General features: G+C 47.3%; 2 protein-coding genes across 2 annotated transcripts; one reads left to right on the forward strand and one right to left on the reverse strand.

Annotated features, from left to right (window-relative positions):
* The first annotated feature begins 4,193 nt into the window (after positions 1-4,193).
* On the forward strand, positions 4,194-10,973 carry LOC308124398 (uncharacterized protein). Its single transcript, XM_080487352.1, has 3 exons — positions 4,194-4,385; positions 7,139-7,826; positions 8,290-10,973. Exons 2-3 carry the CDS (start codon positions 7,362-7,364, stop codon positions 9,385-9,387), a joined length of 1,563 nt encoding a protein of 520 aa, XP_080343478.1. The 5' UTR covers positions 4,194-4,385; positions 7,139-7,361; the 3' UTR covers positions 9,388-10,973.
* Positions 10,974-12,072: 1,099 nt separating this feature from the next.
* On the reverse strand, positions 12,073-14,761 carry LOC308124404 (keratin, type I cytoskeletal 13-like). Its single transcript, XM_080487362.1, has 8 exons — positions 14,240-14,761; positions 13,896-13,978; positions 13,412-13,568; positions 13,164-13,325; positions 12,952-13,077; positions 12,759-12,833; positions 12,528-12,673; positions 12,073-12,438 (listed from the first exon to the last, which is right to left on the reverse strand). The coding sequence occupies exons 1-8, from the start codon at positions 14,693-14,695 to the stop codon at positions 12,330-12,332; spliced, it is 1,314 nt and encodes a 437-aa protein (XP_080343488.1). The 5' UTR covers positions 14,696-14,761; the 3' UTR covers positions 12,073-12,329.
* Between the last annotated feature and the right edge of the window lie 5,098 nt (positions 14,762-19,859).

Genomic DNA, 19,859 nt, shown 5'->3' on the forward strand with positions numbered 1-19,859 from the left:
ACACACACTCGGATACCTTCACACACACACACACACACACACACACACACATTTTCTCTTCTTTCCACGCAGAGTTTCGTCGTCGGAGCAAAATCCAAAGAGAAAAGTGGTAAATCAACTAAAACGCTGCGAGGCAGCGTGCAAAACAATCGTGGAGGGGGGAAAAAATTTTATTTTACAAAAGAATTCAAATTTGAAGTGAGAGGAAGACATTTCCTCTGCAGAGTTTGTTTTGCGTTGTTTTCACTTAAAACCTAAAATGTAATATTTCCTCTAATTTTGGCTCTGAGACGGAAACAAAAGTTTTTATGTTTAATAAGACAAATTTGTGTTTTTTACATTTCTTCTGCCCCGAACTTTGAGAGAAATCTCCAAACAAAATGAACAAAAAGCACAATTACTTATTAATTATTAAAAAAATGATTATTTCTATTATTTTTTAATCTTGACATATATTAATTTAAATGGAGTTGAGGGGGGAAAAAATGAACGGACTGATTGTTAAAAAAAATTATCTGCACATAAACTCTAATGTAAGATTAATTTGATCCTGTAAAGTGACTGTAAGCTCTTGGTTAGATTTCTTCTTTCTCCCCTGCTGTGCCACCCGCCCTGCAAAGGAACTTAAAAGTTTATCAGGAGTTTATCTGCTGCTTTCACTTAAAATACTGCGATGCACTTTACCGTTCTGACCCACTCCTGAACATTGACACTTAACCGAAGCCCCGACGTATTTTATTTCGTGACATGGTGAATTTCCAGCCAGAAATACGAACTCGTGCCTCGACTGACAGCGGCTTTTTTTTTTCTTTTTTTTTTTCAAACGCAGGAGTCTTTAAATCCAGAGTTTTGTCAGTGTAATCGTGTCTTATTGTCGCAGTTCTTTTCTCTTTGAGTCATTCCGTTCTTTATGTTTTTTTGTTGTTGAAGTTTGACGCAGGCTTTTCCCGCTCTTTTAGTACGGAGGAGGAGGTTTGCATCGAAACGTGTCGTTTCCGTTTCGCTTCTACACAAACACTCACCGTTGGCGTCTTTTTTTTTCGCGCTTTGTAAATGTGCGAGATGAACTTTCTTTTTTTTTTTTTAACTGATGTTGTGAATAAATGAGTCTCTGAAGCAATATGAAGGCTGAACTCTACTGAGCGGCTGACCTTTTAAACAAACAAACAAACAAACAAAAAAAACTGCACGAAAAAGCCCCCGCTTAGAATTTAAATAAAAAAAATTACACGTTAGCAGATATCTGGCTCTCCACCAGGGGTCGCCTCAGACCGTAATCTGATTACTTTTTGACTTTAACGAACTGACTCGCAACATCGCCAACGCCTGAATTACCAACCGCTTTTCTCTGAACGCCGCCCGTCTCCTGTTTGTGGGATTCGTTGCACTTTTCCGGCCTCCATACGTTACGTGTTCACATACCTCATTCCTGCAGTGTTTCCTCGTGTTTCCACACAGACCTCATTACCTCAGCAGATTGTTTATTATTCACTGTTTCATTTTGGATGCGTCTCAGCTTCTGTCTTTCTTTGGTTATAATAAGAGCCTGAAGCTTTCATGTTTAAAAAAAAAAAAAAATAATAAAATAGACCTCACGACTTTAAACGCACAAAACTCAGAAACATGTTTTAAAGCTTGGTTTGTGTTTGTATCGAAGCCCGAAGAGTCCAGAATATTTCAAAGAAAGGAAAAAAATAAAAAATGATCCGGATGCTTTTAAAGTGGAAAATCTGACATTTATTCTCACGGTTGTTGAGAAAACATTGTCCAACTTGGAGGATTCTGTCGGGTTTTTTTTACAAGCCGCCGGCTGCTTCACTGCACTGAGTGGAAAAAACTGCACCATGTGACCGGTTACCAACCAATCACTGCGCCTCCTGTCCATGTTTACAAAGCCATAGCGCCGAAAGAGAAATGCTTCCCCGCGGAAACTAAAAGAGACAAATAGCGTCACTTTTGTCTGAGACTCGAACGCAGTCGGTTTGTTTCATGTGGACAAATTGGATTGGAGGGAAAGGAATTTGTTTTCAAGGAATAAAAGTTAACCTTGTCTGATTTTAAAACTGTTAGGCTACAAATGCTAACTGTTTGTTCTGCGAAAAGTTTGAGGAAGTCACGGAAAATGACTTTGAATATTTCTATTATCAACGCCTCAGCGATTGGGAGTTGGTGACTGTATTGCTAACATATCGGCATAAGTTAGCAGCTGCGACGCGAACATATCAAAAGGACTTAGCAGCTGTAATGCTAATGTATGAATAAAGGTAGCCGTTCTAATGCTAACATATCAGTTTGCCAGCAGCGCTAATGCATATTTTTCAGGGCGAGTTGGTAACTTAATGTAGAAGTGGGTTAGCTGTAATGCTAACGTGTGTGATTGGATGACGGTGAGTTAGCAGCTGTAATGCTAACGTGTGTTAGCAGCTGTAATGCTAACGTGTGTGATTGGATGACGGTGGGTTAGCAGCTATAATGCTAACGTGCAGTAGTTGTCTTCATTTTACAGATAATCTGATTGAAACTAGTAACCCTGCAGAGGCGAATGCTAATGGCAATAAACCAGGGACAATGGAACCAGGAGACATTTTAATGCTCCATAGCTGCTTTTCGTATAATTAGGTAAATGCTATTCGCTGTAAAGTTTACGAAGATGTACATTTTCTCCGATGTGATGAAACAAACTGGTAGATTGGAACAAAGCTGACGGGTGATTAAAAATAAAGTCTGTGAAGGTTTTCTCTAAAGGTGTTTTTAACTGAGCCATACGTTTGTTTTTTCCCAGTGGATGCATTTCTCTGTCTGCGTCGTTTTTATTTTTTAAGGAGGTCCAGCGGTTGTTTTTTTTTTTTTTGCACTGAGACGCATCCAGGCGGCATTCATACATATCACAGAACTCATCTGGATACCCTGTGATGCTTGTTACTTTATTATTATTTTATGTTGGCGCTTTTCTGAAAAGTGGTTGTGTGGTTCCTGTTTAGAGAAAAGACGTTTTACTTTTTTTTTTCTTTTTTCCCGTCAAACCACCGACTGCGAACACGTGAGACGAGTGAGAGAAGGCAACGGGACAATAAAAGGTCAAAGGTCGAGCGCTGGGAAGTCGGAAATCACACAGGTTCCTCTGAGAGTTTGATTTATGAGCTGGTGTTCCTCAGGGAACGCTCCGAGGTCCTCTTATTGTTGGATGCAAATGTGGGAAAGGGGACGAAAGGGATGTTTTAGTATTTTTTTTAAAGTTTTATTGTTAAGCTAGTTTTATTTTTATTCTGCAGTTGTAATAGTTGGAAGCAGACTGTATGCTTGTAATGACACGGGGAAACCGTTGTTCAGCTCGTGGAAGTTCTTATTTTGTTGTTGTTTTATACTTTGAATATTTCTACTTGTATAATCTCGATGAGCCAACTTGCTCCGTTTGTCAAAGGAAGTTCATCTCAGTGTTTGGATTTGATGCAATACTTTTGATAGAAATGTGCCCTTTTTTTGTAATTCAGCACTCTAATCAAACCAAATCTGAACGTTTCCTCTTCAATAACGGCAGAGATAAATAGTCGGCGCTGCGTCGAGGACGGATCGGCTTTGTCAGCCAACGTTAAAAATGAACTCAAAGGTGATGTGACCTGTGAACTTGTCATGACCAGTGTCGGTTTTTGAGTGACTTGTTGCGACGTTGCAGCGATGAAATGTTGTATGTGTTTCCACGGCTGCTCCGTCTGAATGTCGTTTACGCCGACGTCGGCCCGCCCGGGTGGTCGGACCGCCGACGTCGCTTCTTTCTCACCTGTTTGGCTCGATGAAACCGGGTACTTTTTAATGTTGGAATTCAAACAAAACAATGAAATAAATGTTGTCAACCACCAGCCGAGCCTGACACTGGATTATTTCGAACACCTGTGATTTTAAAGCTTTGCATTAAACCAGCAGATGCCCATCTGCCCCCTTTAAACAAGATACCCCACTACCCCCCCCCCCCCCCCCCATCAATCCAGCTGTTACACATCAGCCTGTTCCTGGTCTTTGATGTGATCCAGCTGTACCCGCGGGTTCATCCATCGCATCGGATTGGCACGTGCATATCGGGGGTAAGCACGTTCCCACGTGCGCGCGCCCAGCCATACCCACCTACTGCCGTTACCGTGGTTACCATATACCCGCCTGAACGGGTAAGTGCCGTGCACGAGCAGCGGGGAGGAAGGGAGGGAAGGTGAGGAGGAGGGAGGGAGCGGAATTAGTCAGTGATAGAGGGGAGGAGATGAGGCAAGGCGGCGGGTGTTCTGCCGAGGTGGACGTGGCGGCTCCGGCGGACGGAGCTACAAGTGACGGGCAGCGGAGGCGAACCGAGGCGGACGGCCAGCCAGCAAGCCGGCCATGAACCGGACCCCCCACAGGTAACGTACCACCAGCCGCCCGCTCGGCGTCTCGCTCCGCTCGGTTTCCTGCCTACTGCGCGTGCGGACGGGCAAGAGAAGGACCGCCGCTCACGGTTCAACCACCGCCGGGAGTCGGCTTTCTTTTGTGTCGGGATGTCAGCCGCTCCCCGGGCGGCCGCGGAGCACTGTAGCCCACCGCCGCTCCCCCCGCGGCCGCTGCATCTCCTCCTCCCCGCCTCACTCTCACTTTCCCCGCCGCGCTAACGCCAGCTAGCGCCGCTAGTTAGCTTAGCAGGCGACGTAAGAGCGATAAACAAGATGGCCACTGGCTAACCGCTAGCTCGCTAGACATGGCAGCTTGCCCCGTCTTTGTACGGCGGCGAAGCGGCTGCGGGAGCGTCGTCCCCCGCCTGTCAGCGGCACTTTTCACCGCGGAGGCTGCGAAAGTTACGACCGGTGCAGAGGAGAATGTCGAGCCGCGGACACCCTCCGCGCATAAATCAGCGCTGCGTGGCGGCTCCAGAGGCCACCTGAGAGCCGGGGGGGTGGGGGGGTGGAGGCAGGTAAACCCGGGCAGGTACCTCTCACCAAGCCGCCGCCACCGGAGCACCGAGCCGAGACGACACGGCGGCACTTTTCACCCGCCGGAGCGTGCGCGCACTTTAACGGTAAACTTTTTCCGTGCGCGTGTGCGTGCACGCGTTTTCACAGCTGGAGTAGGTGTGTGGCTGCGCGTGCGCGTTGGACCCCCCCCCCCACCCCCCTAAAAAAAAAAAAAGTTTCATATCGCAGAATAAAATAAACTTTAAGAGAAAAATTATGATCCAGAAATGACCTGTAGAAGAAAAAAGTCTTATAATCTAATTGATTTTAAAAAGTTAATCTGCGGTTCAGTATTTCTGATTATTGTTCAGTTTGTCAGAAGCTCTTTTTATAAGCTTTCAAATATATTATATTCCCTTTATGTGTAATCAAAGGCTTTGAAAACTACCTGAACATCCTGAGATGGGTTGCATTGTGAAGGTTTACATGTTTGACAGCATCACAACGAAGTTCACATGAATAAATGGATGAATGAAAGAGTGAGTATAAATCTGTAAACATGAAGCTCTGAATCAGTTCAGTTTCATCATTAACTTGTTAATCCGGTCGGTTGTACTACTGATGACGAACAATTAACTTAGTCGCTCCATCAGTTGTTTTGGATGTCGGTCTGGTGACTTCATTCAGATAATCCATTAACCACGTGAATTAATCTAATCAACTTGGAAGAACGCTTTATTTGCTGCTTATACAGTGAATCTATAGAGACCTTTTATGTGCATTTATTTGAACTGGATGAAGCATCCGGCGGTCTTCCTTCAGGGACGTGGCAACCTGTCAGCTGTGGGATTCAAACCTGTGATCACAAGCGCGCTTCTCTAAAACCTTCTTTGAGGAACATCAACCTCAACCTCTGGCTAGATCTGTTCAAAATTAGCTTCCCTGTGCAAAAGTAGCTTTACAAAAATCAAATGGGACTCGTGTAAGAGAACAGTGGTGTGGTCAGAGCTCATCTCCCACACAGCATGAGGAACATCCAGACTTTTAACAGGTCGGGTTTTTTGATTAGATTTACTGTGATGCCCCCACTTTGGGAAACACTGCAGTGGCACATCAGGTAGCGCTCTCGCTTGTAGCAGGGAGGTCATGTGTGGAGTTTGCACGTTTTCCCTGTGTGTTTTCTCCCACAGTCCAAAAACAGGCATGCAACTAGAAATGCCCTGTATGTGTGTGGTTGTCTGTCTCTCTCGGTTTGCCCTGTGATGGACTGGTGAGATGTCCAGCTGCACCCTGCTGCTTCCCGTTGTGTGCTGGGATCTTCTCCACAAGAGGAAAACCAGGACTTGACTTCTTGTCAGAGGTCATAGTAAAGGCAGAGCTGCATTTCGTCCACACTTTTGCATAAAGTATGACCAAGAAAGTAGAGCGAGATGAAGAGAAGGGGACCAAGATCACAGCCTAGGGGCTCACCAGAGAGGAGAGATGGGAATGTCTATAACTGACAAAAGCGAGATATGAGCTGTGAAGACTGAGACATCGGAGGATGTGGAGGAGTCCAGAGTCGGTTGCTGGGTTTCGTGACTATTTAAGAGATGAGAGTGAGGAGCGAATAACCTCACAAGTCAGTGTGTGGCGATGGCTCATGTCCTTGTGTGAAGTGTGTCCCGTTTTCCTGTGGAGATGTTTCACTTGTTGTAGATGGGTGAAAGAGACGAGCCACATTTTTAATAGAGTAACTGAGTCGACTGGAGTGTGATAAATTGTGTTGTTGTTTAAAAGAAAAGCTGTTGTTAAATAATTAATTAAATTAGCTTCCCCGCACTGTGTATTCAGACGTAATATCTTCCACAGTGGAGGAAAGAGGATCTATAGGATGAAGGACGGACCAAAGAAGCGACATGTTTCCATCCATATGTCTTCTGTGGTTTCGTGACAAACACAACCCCCACTAGTGGCGTGGCATGAAAGCTTCATTGATTCTGGTGCTTCGTGTGAACTGCGATTGTTTTGAAAATGTTGCTGTTGTGTAAACAGTATGTGCTCACTATAAAAGTGCCTTTCTTTTTATATTATGTTTAAAGAAGACTTAACTGACAGACCAAAAAGTTAATGAGGCGACGACAATAAAGGGGCTGTGTTACATTTTAAATTCGTCCATCAAATCAGGTTACGTCTGACACGTCCATGTGTATGCTGCATGCTAACATGTTGCTTTGCTGCGTCCTCAGGCTGCTCCTGCTCTCCCGTGTGTGCTGACGTCCCGCCGCTCTTCCTCGTGGAGGTGGGACCCGCAGAGGAAGCTCTCAGGGACTTGCGACCCTCCTCGGTCTGGGCTGGACCTCTCAACGGCCGGGGGGGAGGAGGCGGCGCAGGTGGAGAACAGAGAGGATTCATAACGTTGGCGATACTTCAGAGAGAGCGTGGAGAGGAGGTTAGCTCCGCCCCCCCACCATGACAGACTTGGAGACCGAGTGTCTCAGCCTCGGCCTCTGCGGCTCTCCTCCGCCTCCTCTGGATGCCTCCTTGCAGGCGGAGTGCGGTGCGGGGCCCGCCGCCTCGGCCCCGGCAACCACACTGGCCCTGCTGTCCTCCGACTGCCCCACGCCCACGCTCAGCTCGCTGGCGACGGAGATTGCCGAGCCGCTGGTGATGCTGCCGTGCGTGAAGAGCGAGCCGGAGGACTGCGACCTGGAGCCCATCCGGACAGTGGACCTGTCTGAGATCCAGCCTCTGTCCACCGCTGAGCTAGGTCAGGACCAGATCAAGATGGAGATCAGTGGCCTCGACTACATCAAGTCTGAGCATCACGGTCACCACGGCAACCACCACCTTGGCCCCTTCCACACCCCCGACGTGTCCGAGCTCGAGTACAAGTCACACTATGAACCCAGCTCCGTGTTCGACTACATCTCCCAGGTACACACACACACACACACACACACACACACACACACACACACACACACACACACACACACACACACACACACACACACACACACACACACACACACACACACACACACACACACACACACACACACACACACACACATTATGTGCTGGTCAGATGAGTTGAGGCCCCTGGAGACCCTGACATGTTGGTGTTTGAACTGTGAAATGCGTGCGGCAGCAGGTGTGTTTTAGGTGACCTGTCCCTTTAAGAGCAGATGTGGACTTCAGGTCCCCAGGTTTGGGTGCAGTCTCAGTTCCTCCGGACACCTGAACTGGAGTATTCAGCTCCAGACAGGAGTTCCAGTCGGTTCCATCAGAACTCAAGACGTTTTCTCCTCTGAGTGTTTTAAATCTACAAAAGAATAGAAAGTTTTGCTGAGAACATCCAAGATGTGAGAACATGCTGACATGTTTCTGCTTGCAGGTCACAGACACTCTGGAGTACATCAAGTCGGACCACCATGTGGACCTGCAGTGTTACTACACCACCGAGCTGACGGCCATCAAGTCCGAGTTCACAGAGTCCAACGCCGTGTCGTCACACCTGCCGCACAACGGCCTGGAGTCCATCCACATGGCTGAGCTCCGCACCGAGCTCAACAAGCTGCGGCCTGACGCGCTGCTACTGGACGGCGTCAAGCTGGAGCCCGAGTTCGGAGGTGGGACACTGTATGAGCTTCAGACCGCCCAGGAGGCGGCGGGAGGACGGGCGCTCACCACCAAGACCCAGAGCCCGACCGTCCGGAAACCTCGCAACATGCAGGGAGAGAAGCCGTTCTCCTGCACGCAGTGCGGGAAGAACTTCAGCACTCTGGGGAACCTGAAAACGCACCAGCGCATCCACACTGGCGAGCGGCCGTACACCTGCTCGCAGTGCGGGAAGAGCTTCGGCCAGGCCGGAAACCTCAAACGACACCAGCTCATTCACACGGGCCAGAAGCCCTACGTCTGCGCGCACTGCCCGAAGGGCTTCACCAAGGCCGACGACCTGCGTTCGCACCAGCGCCTGCACACCGGCGAGCGCCCCTTCATCTGCGCCGCCTGCGGGAAGAGCTTCGGCCAGTCCAAGGAGCTGAAGGCACACCAGCTGAGCCACACGGGCGAGCGTCCCTACTGCTGCCAGCACTGTGGCAAGAGCTTCACCAAGGAGACCAGCTACCGCAACCACGTGCAGATCCACACGGGTGAGAAGCCCTTCACCTGCTCACAGTGCGGAAAGACTTTCAGCAACTCGGGCGTCCTCAAGACCCACGAGAAGATCCACACGGGCGAGCGGCCGTTCGGCTGCACACAGTGCGGCAAGAGCTTCGGCCGCCTCGGCCACCTGAAAGCGCACCAGCAGATCCACACGGGCGAGCGGCCGTATGCATGCCCGCAGTGCTGCAAGACTTTCAGCCAATCAGGTCACCTAAAAGCACACGAGCAGATCCACAAGCGCGAGCGTACGGACACAGCGAGCAGCAGCAGCAGCAGCGATGGCGGCAGCAGCAGCAGCAGCTCGATGGGCAGTGACAGTAGCTAAGACTGAACGCCTTTAACCTCCGGAGATACAAAGTATTATTCCTCTTTTTATAAGAACATATATACACTTTCCTTCTCAGTTTTTCTTACTTTTTCATACCTTTTACATTTTATCCGAGGCGGAACGACCGACTCGTTTGCTCTTATGCAAGTGTCTGTGTGTGCGTTACATGTTATATACTGTAGATACTCCAAACCGGACTCTACCTGCAGGACCATACACAAGCACAATTACGTCAGCCACCAACTTTGAGTACTTAAATCTTTTTAGTATTTTCCAGTTTTTTTTTTTGTTTTTTGTTTTTTTACTGAAACTGAACCAGCAGCTTTCGACGGACCGGCCCCCCGTTTACCGACGACTCGTTGACGTCCCACTGCGATGCGTTTAATGTCATAGTGCAGACACGCTGCAGGATGTGGTGCAGTCAGATTCCTCAAATATCCAGCATTTTCTTTTTCTTTTCTTTTTTTTTTTAAGTTTATTTTTATAAAAAAGAAAAAAAAGGTGTGATCATCGACAGGAGCACTAAAGTCTTACAGGGTTCGTCTCAGCAGCAGGCTGTATTAACATCAGTCTGTTAGCGTCTCATTCATGTACAAAGTTGAACTGTCATACAGATGTTGAGGGGTCAGACGGCGGTAATGGGTTGAAACCAGCACGCAAATTTGACATAGAATAACAAAACCTGTCTGATAATCACTCCACTGGAACAAAAAGCACAATCGCATCAACTCAACACTTTACTGACCTGCTGCTGCTAGCTGTGCTAGCTACACACAGGCTAATGTGCCATCATTTATCCTGAGACGCTGTGATCCTCTCTGACAAGATAACGGCTCATCTCCTCAACGATTCTGACTGTTTTGAGTTCACTCGGTCAACTGAAATTAAAAGAATAAATCTGACAGTCGTCAGGAATTCACCCAGGAGGCGTTCAGGTTCCAGCCTGATTGTAGGACACTTGTTCTGAGAAACCCCCTCCCCCACCCCAGATCTCAGTAATTCTCTGATCCAAACATTCCACTGAAACTGAAATCCCCCTCGGACCCACTGTGATCTCTGCTGGTCCCCTTTGGGGGGTCCGGGACCTCGTGTTGGGCACCAGTGGTGCAGGACACCCAGCGGCTGGGACACAGGCCACTTAGTCAGATCTAAAATAACTGAGGAGGTTGTCCACTAGGTGGAGCCGCTCACTGACAACAACCCTGAGAAACGGAACGCGATCCGATGTTTACGTGCCTCTGACTTTTATCTTGGTAAACGGGGTCCGGTTTTGTCCTTCCCGTTGATGGTGCAAAAAAAAAAAGAAATAGTACTGCAGTACTTTGAGGCTGTGATTCTCCCGGTATTGTACTCAGGTGTGAGTACTGTAGACTCTGTTTACGATCTCTCTCTCCAGCAGTATCGACCAATCAGGACTCTGCGGCGTCTTTTTTGTTGCTGAAGATAATCAGACTTTTATTTTGTAGCAGTTTAAAAAAAAAAAACGCCACAGAAACTTTTTATTTTTAATTCTTTTGGGCTCCAGAGGACCAAAACTCATCAGCACAAAGGAACCCCTCCCCCCCTTCCCTGACCCCCTAGTCCTGATCGCTCACTGTGTAAAATCTTTTATTGACGACGTTGTTCCTAAAAAAAAAAAAATGTAATAAAACTAATAAAAAAAAAAGGTGAAGCAGCTTCTTGTACTGGAAGAATTATTAAAGAAACTAATGAAATGAGCCATCGCTCCGTCTGTTCATCAGTTCATCGGACTGTGGTCCCAACACCAACTTCACTTTGCCAGTTCTGAAGAATATTGTTGAAAAATAAGTTTCCTCCACAGACCAGCAGAGGGAGCTGCACCATAGTGTAACTGTCTACTGCTTTACAGGTTGTTTGTATTTATTTATTTGTGGTGGAGCAGCAGCAGGAGACACTGGAAAGAAATGCTTCCTTTTAACAAGAAGAACCCTCCAGGCTCAAAAGTAGAGACTTTCTGTTGCAAATGCATGGATTAATATCTGCGTCATCCTGAATCAACATGTTTCTGATTTTAGAGACATTACAGGTGAAAGAAAACAGTCCTGCAGACTTGTTTGATGTTGGAGACGAAGGATAAGTCCTGGTCCAAAGTCACTCCCAGGTTCCTCGCAGTGGTACTGGAGGTCAATGCACTACCATCCAGTGTTACAAGGAAAATATCACTTATTTGATTTCAGGAGCAGAAAATTACAGCTCAAAATTCTGTCTTTAAGCAAGCTTGTAGTTGAATAAGTTGATCACCATCACCTGCTTTCATAGATCAATAGATTTGTGTGTCGCCTGCATAGCAATGGAAGGTAATGGAGTAGTTCCTGATAATATTCCCCACAGGAAGCATGTATAATGTGAAAAGTATAGGTCCAAACACAGAACCCTGTGGAACACCGTGGTTAACTTCAATCTGAGTTGAGGTGATGTTGAATCTGTCTGATAAATGTGATTTGAACCAGTTTAGTGCTGTACCTATAATCCTGATGGTATGCTTTAGTCTCTGTCGTCGGATGTTCTGATCATTAGAACCAAAATGGAGCAGTGAGACCAGACCAGAACAGAGACGAGTCGTGTTTCTGAGGCCTCGAGAAGATTGTAAGTGACTGTGACCCGAGCTGCCTCCGTGCTTTAATGAGCTCTAACTCTTGACTGAAAAGATTCAAGTAGATTAAGTAGAACCCCAACCAGCAACCAGTTTAATGAATGCCATTTCTAAAAACTGTTTTAATGAGGGCAGTTTTTAAAAAGCGTTGTTCGAAAAGTGTTGTACAAAGAGTGCAGTGACACACACAAACAGGCTGAGTCAGACGTTTGAGTTTTCCTTTTATGTTACAGATCTACTAAGTCTAATCTCAGCAGGAAACAGGAAGTGAGCTGTCGAAGGTGTTTCCTGCAAGGCGGTGGGTTGAACTGCGACTCCATCCCGGTTACTCGGCGACGGTCTCCTCGATGACCTTGGTGACGACGGTGGTGGTGGTGGTGGTGCTGCTGCTGCCACCCAGGTTGGAGGACATCGAGGAGGAGAAGGATGCGGAGCTGCAGAGGAGCCAGAGGGTCGACAAAATGGGTGAACACAAGTCGTAACCAGGTGAAGAGCAGGTAGAGGGGCGGAGTCTGCCGGCTACCTGGCGGCCTCTCCGTCCATCAGCCTCCTGTACTCTGCGATCTCCATCTCCAGCTTGGTCTTGATGTCCAGCAGCATTTGGTACTCGGCGCTCTGCCTCTCCATGTCGGCCTTCAGCTGCGTCAGCTGCTCCTCCAGCATGGTCACCTAGCGCGGGGTTGGCGCGGGGTTAGCACAGGCCCGAGGGAGCTAGCAGCACGCTAACGACACACACGCTAACACTTTGACTCACTTTCATCTGGAAGGAGTTCATCTGCATGGCGTAACGGCTCTGGACCTCAGCGAGGGAACCTTCCAGGGAGGCTTTCTGCAAACGGAGACAATCGGTAAAAGCAAGTCTTCTTGTTTGAATCGTGGAAAAAAAAGAAAAAGAAAAATCCAACCAGTGGCTGGAAAAGGCGGGAGGCTCCTTTGGCTGGACTCACCATGGAGAGCTGTGACTGGAGCTCGATCTCCAGCACCTGCAGCTGACTCTTCACCTCCTTCACCTCTGATGTCGTGCTCTTCAGCGTCATCTCGCTGGCGACCACCTCCTGACTCAGGATCTCCGACTGAGGAGCAAGAGACGGGACCGTTGAGGAGAAACCCCGCCTGCGTCCCGACAGACTCTACCGGACCGGGGGTTTTCGTTCCCTACCTTGTTCTGGAACCAGATCTCCAGCTCTTTGCGGCTCTTGGCGGCGACCTGCTCGTAGTGCTCCCTGATCTCCTCGATCACCCTGGTGAGGTCCTCCTGGGGAGCGGCGTCCACCTCCACGTTCACCTGCCCGGTCATCTGAGACCTCATGGACACCAGGTCCTGCGGGAGCATGGAGACCCAGACCCTCTCACATGGCGGCCCACAGAGTTGGAGGGGGAACCTTGACGAATGTCGCGACTCCTCACCTCCTCGTGGTTGCTCTTCATGGTCACCATCTCGTCCTTCAGGCTGTCGATGTGCATGCTCAGGTCTGTCTTCGCCACGCCCAACTCTCCCAGCAGCATCTTCAGCCCGGCGGTGTCGGCCTCCACCGACTGACGCATGGACAGCTCGTTGTCGAACCTGTTGGACGGCGAGTCGGAACACGACGCGGAACGTCAGAGTGAAGATCTGTTCGGTTTGGAGTGACACTCAGGAGTCTGATGAAGGTGGGGTGATAGATAATTAAATTTTACAGAAAATAATAGGAAATCAAGACAAAAACCATAAAAGAAAATATTTAACAATATTTCAAAATGCTATAAAATCCCAACTGGGACAAAGAGCTGCTTTCAAGATTAAATTTGGACTGTTTTGTACTTGCTTTGTTTATTTTTACCAGCGCTCATGACGGAATGTTAAGATGATCAAATGAGTTTGTTGAAGTAAAAAAAAAAAAGAGTCACTAACTTCATCCTGAAGTCGTCCTGAGCGAGCTGAGCGTTATCGATGCTCAACATGATGGTTCCTCTGGAGATCAGGGCGCCCTGGATCTGAAAGAACACACACACAATTACTATTGTTCTATATTTCAGTGCTTCTTTTTTTTTTTTTCTCTCTAAATGTGTGTGTGGGGTGGGTTTAATTAACCGTCCATTACTACAAAATTACATTCATCTATATATATATATATATATATATATATATATATAAAAAACTGTCCTCATTAAATTTGGTCAACTTTGTAACAACTGGAGAACGCTTTTATTGTGGAAAGCCCAGTATGGACTCGGGAGCTGCCCCCTGGGCCTCACCTGGCCCTGCAGGTCGGCGATGGCGGTGAAGTAAGCGCTGTAGTCGTGGGTGGTGGGACCGACTTTGCTATCCACAAACTGGCGGATCTTCAGCTCCAGCTCTGCGTTGGCTTTCTCCAGCGCCGCCACTTTGGTCAGGTAGGAGGCCAGACGGTCGTTCAGGTTCTGCATGGTGAACTTCTCGTTACCGATGACGCTGTTGTCCGATGCCCCTCCCGCCGAGAAACCGGCACCGCCACCGAACCCGGCGCCGCCACCGCCACCGAACCCGGCTCCACCACCGAACCCTCCAGAGCTGCTCTGAGAAATTCGCACCCCACTGCCTCTGGATCCCCCGGGCATGCTGTACGAAGACAGGCCACGAGACCCTCCGGCCATCGACATGCCTGCGCCGCCGCCGAAGCCCATACTGCTGCCTAGGGTGGTGCGGCTGGAGGAGAATACCATGGTTGCCATGACAACAATGGAACAGAAGAGGAGGTGCGAGTCTTCTCAGGTAGTGGAGGCAGAGGAGAGAAGTGAGGAGAGACGCAGCGAGTGCTCCCTTTTAAAGGAGCTCGGGTGGGCCAAAGGGGCAGGTGAGGGGGCGGAGCCAGCACCTACGCCCACTCAGGAGGAACGTAACTCAGTACTCTGAGTGCTGCCGCTCTGCTTCACGGACCCTCGGGCAATAAAAGCTGCAAAACCTAATAGACTGAGACGTTTTGCTCTTTATAAATGCTTTAAACTGAGAGCCAATGAGAACCTGCGGACCTCTGGGCTGCTTCCTCTGTCCTCTGGAAGGACTCCAGTCTGATGTTGGACAACACCGGGCTGTAATGTGCAATGAGTGGAAGAAACAAGTTTATGGATGAATGGATGGATGAATGAAGACACGGCACTTGATTGTGTCATGGGGGGAAATGTTTCAATAACAAGTCAAGGCAAATGTATCTATAGAGCGCCATTCAAACACAGTGCTTTAAAATGCAAAGGAATTACCTAAATACAGAAAAGCTTTACAAAGAAATGAAGGAAATACATTCAAACAAATAAGGGAGAATCTCTGTGTTCCCCTTACGGTCCGCTTTAGGTCCACGAAGGACAAAACTCAGACCTCCATCAGCCACCGGCTCACCAGTTAGGTCTTGACCATAAGGTCTTCATTAACAGAATGTTAGTCTCACTTTTGGAATCTTGCACCGAACCTCACTGTGCACGCGTTCAAACCGTTCAACTTAACGTAACACCAGCTGGAGTTTATCTAGAAGCAGCCGCTGCACCAAGCAGTTTGCAGACTGTGTCTATGTTCTGAATAAACTCTGAGGCTGTGGTCGGTCAGTGGTAGTGGGAAGTTCAGGGGATTTAAAAACGGCATTGAAAAGCAGAATAAATAAGGTCAGAGCTCTATTAGGATACATTTAATAAAGTAAGAAGTCTATTGTTTATTCGGAAGCCTGTGCAAATAAGAATGTTTTAAGTCCTGATTTAAAAGAAGCGAGTGTGTCAGCGGTCGTCAGGTCTTCAGGAAGTTTCTTCCATAACAACATGTAGCTGCTCGCTCGCTGGTACACAGCCGTCGTCTCTCAGGGTACAAAGTACTCAGATATTCTCTTTTTTTGGTGTAAGATTCCAGTAGAAACACCCCCAGGGGTCTCATACCTGTGATTTAACACCCCCTCCCTCTGAGGGAGAGTGTGTGTGTGTGTGTGTGTGTGTGGGGGGGGGGGGGGGGGGGTTATCACCTGTCACCTGCTTGCTGACAGAGAACGCCAGCAGCGAGTCACACCGATGGTTTGTTGTATCGTCATGACAACAGGCAGTGGGTGTGTTGCTTTTATCCACCTATCAGATCTCACAGAGCCAACCTGGTCCACGTCCCAGTACTCCCACCTTGTCCACGTCCAATTACTTCCACCTTGTATACGTCCCAATACTCCCACCCTGTCTACGTCCAATTACTCCAACCTCGTCCACGTCTATTTACTCTCACCCTGTCTACGTCCAATTACTCCAACCTCGTCCACGTCTATTTACTCTCACCCTGTCTACGTCCAATTACTCCCGCCCTGTCCATGTCCCATTTTTCCAACCCTCTCCACGTCCAATTACTCTCACCTTGTCCTCGTCCCAGTACTCCCACCCTGTCCACGTCCAATTACTCCCACTCTGTCCATGTCCAATTACTCCCACCCTGTCCACATCCCAGTACTTCCACTTTGTCCTCGTCCCAGTACTCCCACCCTCTCCACATCCAATTACTCCCCCCCTGTCCACGTCCCAGTACTCCTACTCTGTCCACGTCCAATTACTCCCACCCTGTTTACGTCCCAGTACTCCCACCCTGTTTATGTTCCAGTACTCCCACCGAGTTCCTGTCCAACAAATGGGTCGAGAAAAATTGTTTGAGTCGATAAAAACTGCCGTGAAGTAGAACTTGTACAAAGACTAGAGGGGAGGCAAAAAAGAAAAAGACAGAGACTTCTGTGTCGTCCTGAAACATGTTGAAAGATTAGAAAAGATTTCCAGTAAAGTTGAAGCATGGAAACAACGAGCTTAGTTTGTTGGACTGTGATAGACTCTGATGTTCAGTAATGGACTGTGGTGGACTGTGGTGGACTCTGGTGGGCCGCATCGCTCTGTGGCAGACTGTGGTGGTCTGTAATGGTCTGTGGTGGACCGTGGCGGACTCTGGTGTGGGTTTTCGCTGACTGTGCACTCTGAGCCCTGTGTTAGGACAGACTGAGCAGCTGCCTCTTGCCTGTGGCGGACCGAGTCCACACCTGTCTGAGCAGGTGAGCAGGTATGTGAACCCTCACCGACCCTCAAGCGCCGCTGTGCGCAGGGAATCAAACCAGCCACCTGCACATAATCTACATTTAATGAAAGAGGTGGTCTCATCAGATTAAAGTGACTGAGCAGAGCTTTTTGAAACACCACGTCGATGAGGGTACCACTAAAGAGCAGTGGATCAAAACCTGTTCTCCTGGACCCCCTTGGAGACCAGCAGAGACCTGGGGGCTTTTCCGCTGTGAGGAGTTAAAAATCCGATTTACATGTCAAAGAAAACCAAAGGTCGACAGCTTTACTGTCACACAGAAGTGTACTCTGAGATACTGTAGTACTGGGAACTCTGTGACCTGCAGAGTCACTGTCAGTGTGAGTGACTGTGTGTGAACCAGCTGTCAATCAACCCGACAATACCTCGACTCTGGAGTGAAAACACAAAGTACAGAAAGCTCATCATTAATCTGAACCAGATCCGGCTTCTGAAGGGGCCTGTTTGTTTTTACTGCCCGACTAACCAGTTGTACCCACCTGTCCTCTTTAACTACCAGTGACGATTGCTCTAAGACTGTGGAAGCTCTGTTTACATTTCATTGATTAAAATGCTTTAAAACAACTGTTGTCCAGAATATTGTTCATATCACTCTGAGTTTGCCCCATTCTTTTTAAATGTATTTTTATTTCCACGCATAGGATGTCTCTTCTTCAGTCTGCAGGCTGTTAAAGGTTTCCCAGAAACCCTCCTACTCGATTGAATTTCACATACCGGATAGTAAGCACTGTGGCAAACAATCATCACATCCTCCCGTGGAATTATGAGACGATAATTGCAGATAAAATCACGGATGATGACACGTCACATTGTGCCGAAGGCTTTTTGTTGGAAGTGGAGAATTTTGTTTTCACGTTCATGTAGTAAACTTGTGAACAAAGCTTCCCTGAGACTGATGCTGTGTTGGAGCACAGAGCAGATTCCTCAAACATTCTGCAATTAAGGAAAGCATATGTTTCTTGGATGAAGTCAATCAATGGGAATTCGATGAAATGAGACGAGTGTTTCCAGACGAGGCGTTCAGATTCAGGTCCATTTCTTTTCATTCAGGGAGTCTGAGGTCTGGACCCCAAGTCCTGCATTCAAACCGGGACTTGCATATAGCAACAGGGGAAAGCTGTGCGATGACTTGCAGTTCCTTGAAGACGTGGAGTTGTCGAACTGTTGTCATTGTGGAAACGGTTGGAGGCTAGAATGTACACAGCAGCGGTCTTCACTCCTCACAGTAGAGACAGTTGTTTGTGAGTTCTGACTCAGCGAAGCGTAAAATCAGAGGTGTTTTTCTTCTGCATCTGTCGTCCTCGAGATGATTGAAGATGATCCGAGAGGATTTCTTCCTCCTGTAGATGAGAACTAGCCAGCGGCGTGCTGTCAGCTGAGAAACCTCCATCTATATATGGTCCTTTTATGTAATGTAAGTGTGTGTGGGGGGGGGGGCTGTAAATGTTAGGAGGTGTCAGATATCTGATTGGATGGAACAGTCAGCGATGCCCACAGGCTCTGATCGGGCTGGCTCATCAGATTGAGATTCACAGTCGGTTTTATGCTGAAGCTGCAGCTGACCTTTGACCCCTGACCTCCTGTCTTGATTTATTTCTATTTTTTGTAAAGAAATACATTTGAATGGCAACTTAACTTGATGTTATGAAACTTTACTGACGTTCTCCGTGTTGCAGAGCGAGTCTTTGCACATAAATCCTGAGAGCAGCAGAACCAGCCGAGGGCTGCGGGCTCGAATACCTCATATATTTCTACGACTGTAAAGTGCTTCAGAAACCCCTCAACTAGAAAAGATTTATACCTTTCTGCTACTTTAACTGTGACTGGAACCTACGCAGGACAAAGATTTATACCCAGTGAACTCGCTGCCAAAGGTTTATTATTCATGGACAGGTTGAGACAATTAGGAAGGTTTGAAAATGTATATGACGTTCAAATGTTTATATAAAGTTAGGGTGTGTAGAGTGAGGAAGTTTAGTGGAGGTAAGTTTATATAACTTGTGGTTTTGCTGAAATGAGGAAATCTCCATGAGGTGAGGGCATTTGTATTAAGTTTATTTGAAGTGTTGATATTGATATGAACTGTGGATGTTTTCTTGATTTGAAGGCATTTGTAATTAGTTTGAACAATTTCTATTTTATGAGGAGCATTACACCCACTGGTGTTGATATGACGCCTTCACATAAAGTGAAGAGGTCCGAATAAACTCAGAAGAAATGTGAGATGTTAAAACTCTAGAAAATCAGTTTGTGGAAACTTTATGGATTTTACTTTAAAGAGTTTCTTCATGTGTACAATGACGATGTTTATGTACAGTGAAAGTATTTTTCTTCAGTCACTACATTCTTTCCAAATAATGCTTTAATGCAGTCTCATAAAAAGAGTATTTCCTCTATCTATACAGTGAGTACACTGATGTGTACAAACTGTTGGTAGTTTTAACAGGGACACAAGCTTGTCGTGTATTTTATCAGAGGAAAACCTGCCAATCCAACAGGATTTGACAGTATAACATTTGAATGCAGTCATGTTAGGAGTTTTTCGACAACTATTTATAATAACTTTGGTTTCACAACTTCATTTTTCCGCTTTAAAATCAGTCAGACGCTTTCATGGTGTGTCGCTCCGTTTGTCCACCAGGCGGCAGCAAAACCACAACTTTGCCCGTTTAATTGGCATCAGATGAGAAAGAAAATGTGTGTTGTGGTACATCGTCACTTAATGCGACATGATCAGGCGGATAAATAAAGTTCACAATGAGTTCAAACGAAACTACAAGGAATTAAAATATCTGTAAATAT

The sequence above is a fragment of the Lipophrys pholis genome (genome assembly GCF_963383615.2).
Source record: "Lipophrys pholis genome assembly, chromosome: 19".
In the NCBI taxonomy this organism is placed as follows: Eukaryota; Metazoa; Chordata; class Actinopteri; order Blenniiformes; family Blenniidae; genus Lipophrys; species Lipophrys pholis.

Coding starts and splice junctions, on each gene's coding strand:
- LOC308124398 (XM_080487352.1), top strand. CDS start 7,362: ATGACAGACTTGGAGACCGAGTGTCTCAGCCTCGGCCTCTGCGGCTCT. Junction 7,827..8,289: donor TGTTCGACTACATCTCCCAG/GTACACACACAC, acceptor TTCTGCTTGCAG/GTCACAGACACTCTGGAGTA.
- LOC308124404 (XM_080487362.1), bottom strand. CDS start 14,695: ATGGCAACCATGGTATTCTCCTCCAGCCGCACCACCCTAGGCAGCAGT. Junction 12,834..12,951: donor TCCAGTCACAGCTCTCCATG/GTGAGTCCAGCC, acceptor CTCCGTTTGCAG/AAAGCCTCCCTGGAAGGTTC. Junction 12,674..12,758: donor TGAACTCCTTCCAGATGAAA/GTGAGTCAAAGT, acceptor ACCCCGCGCTAG/GTGACCATGCTGGAGGAGCA.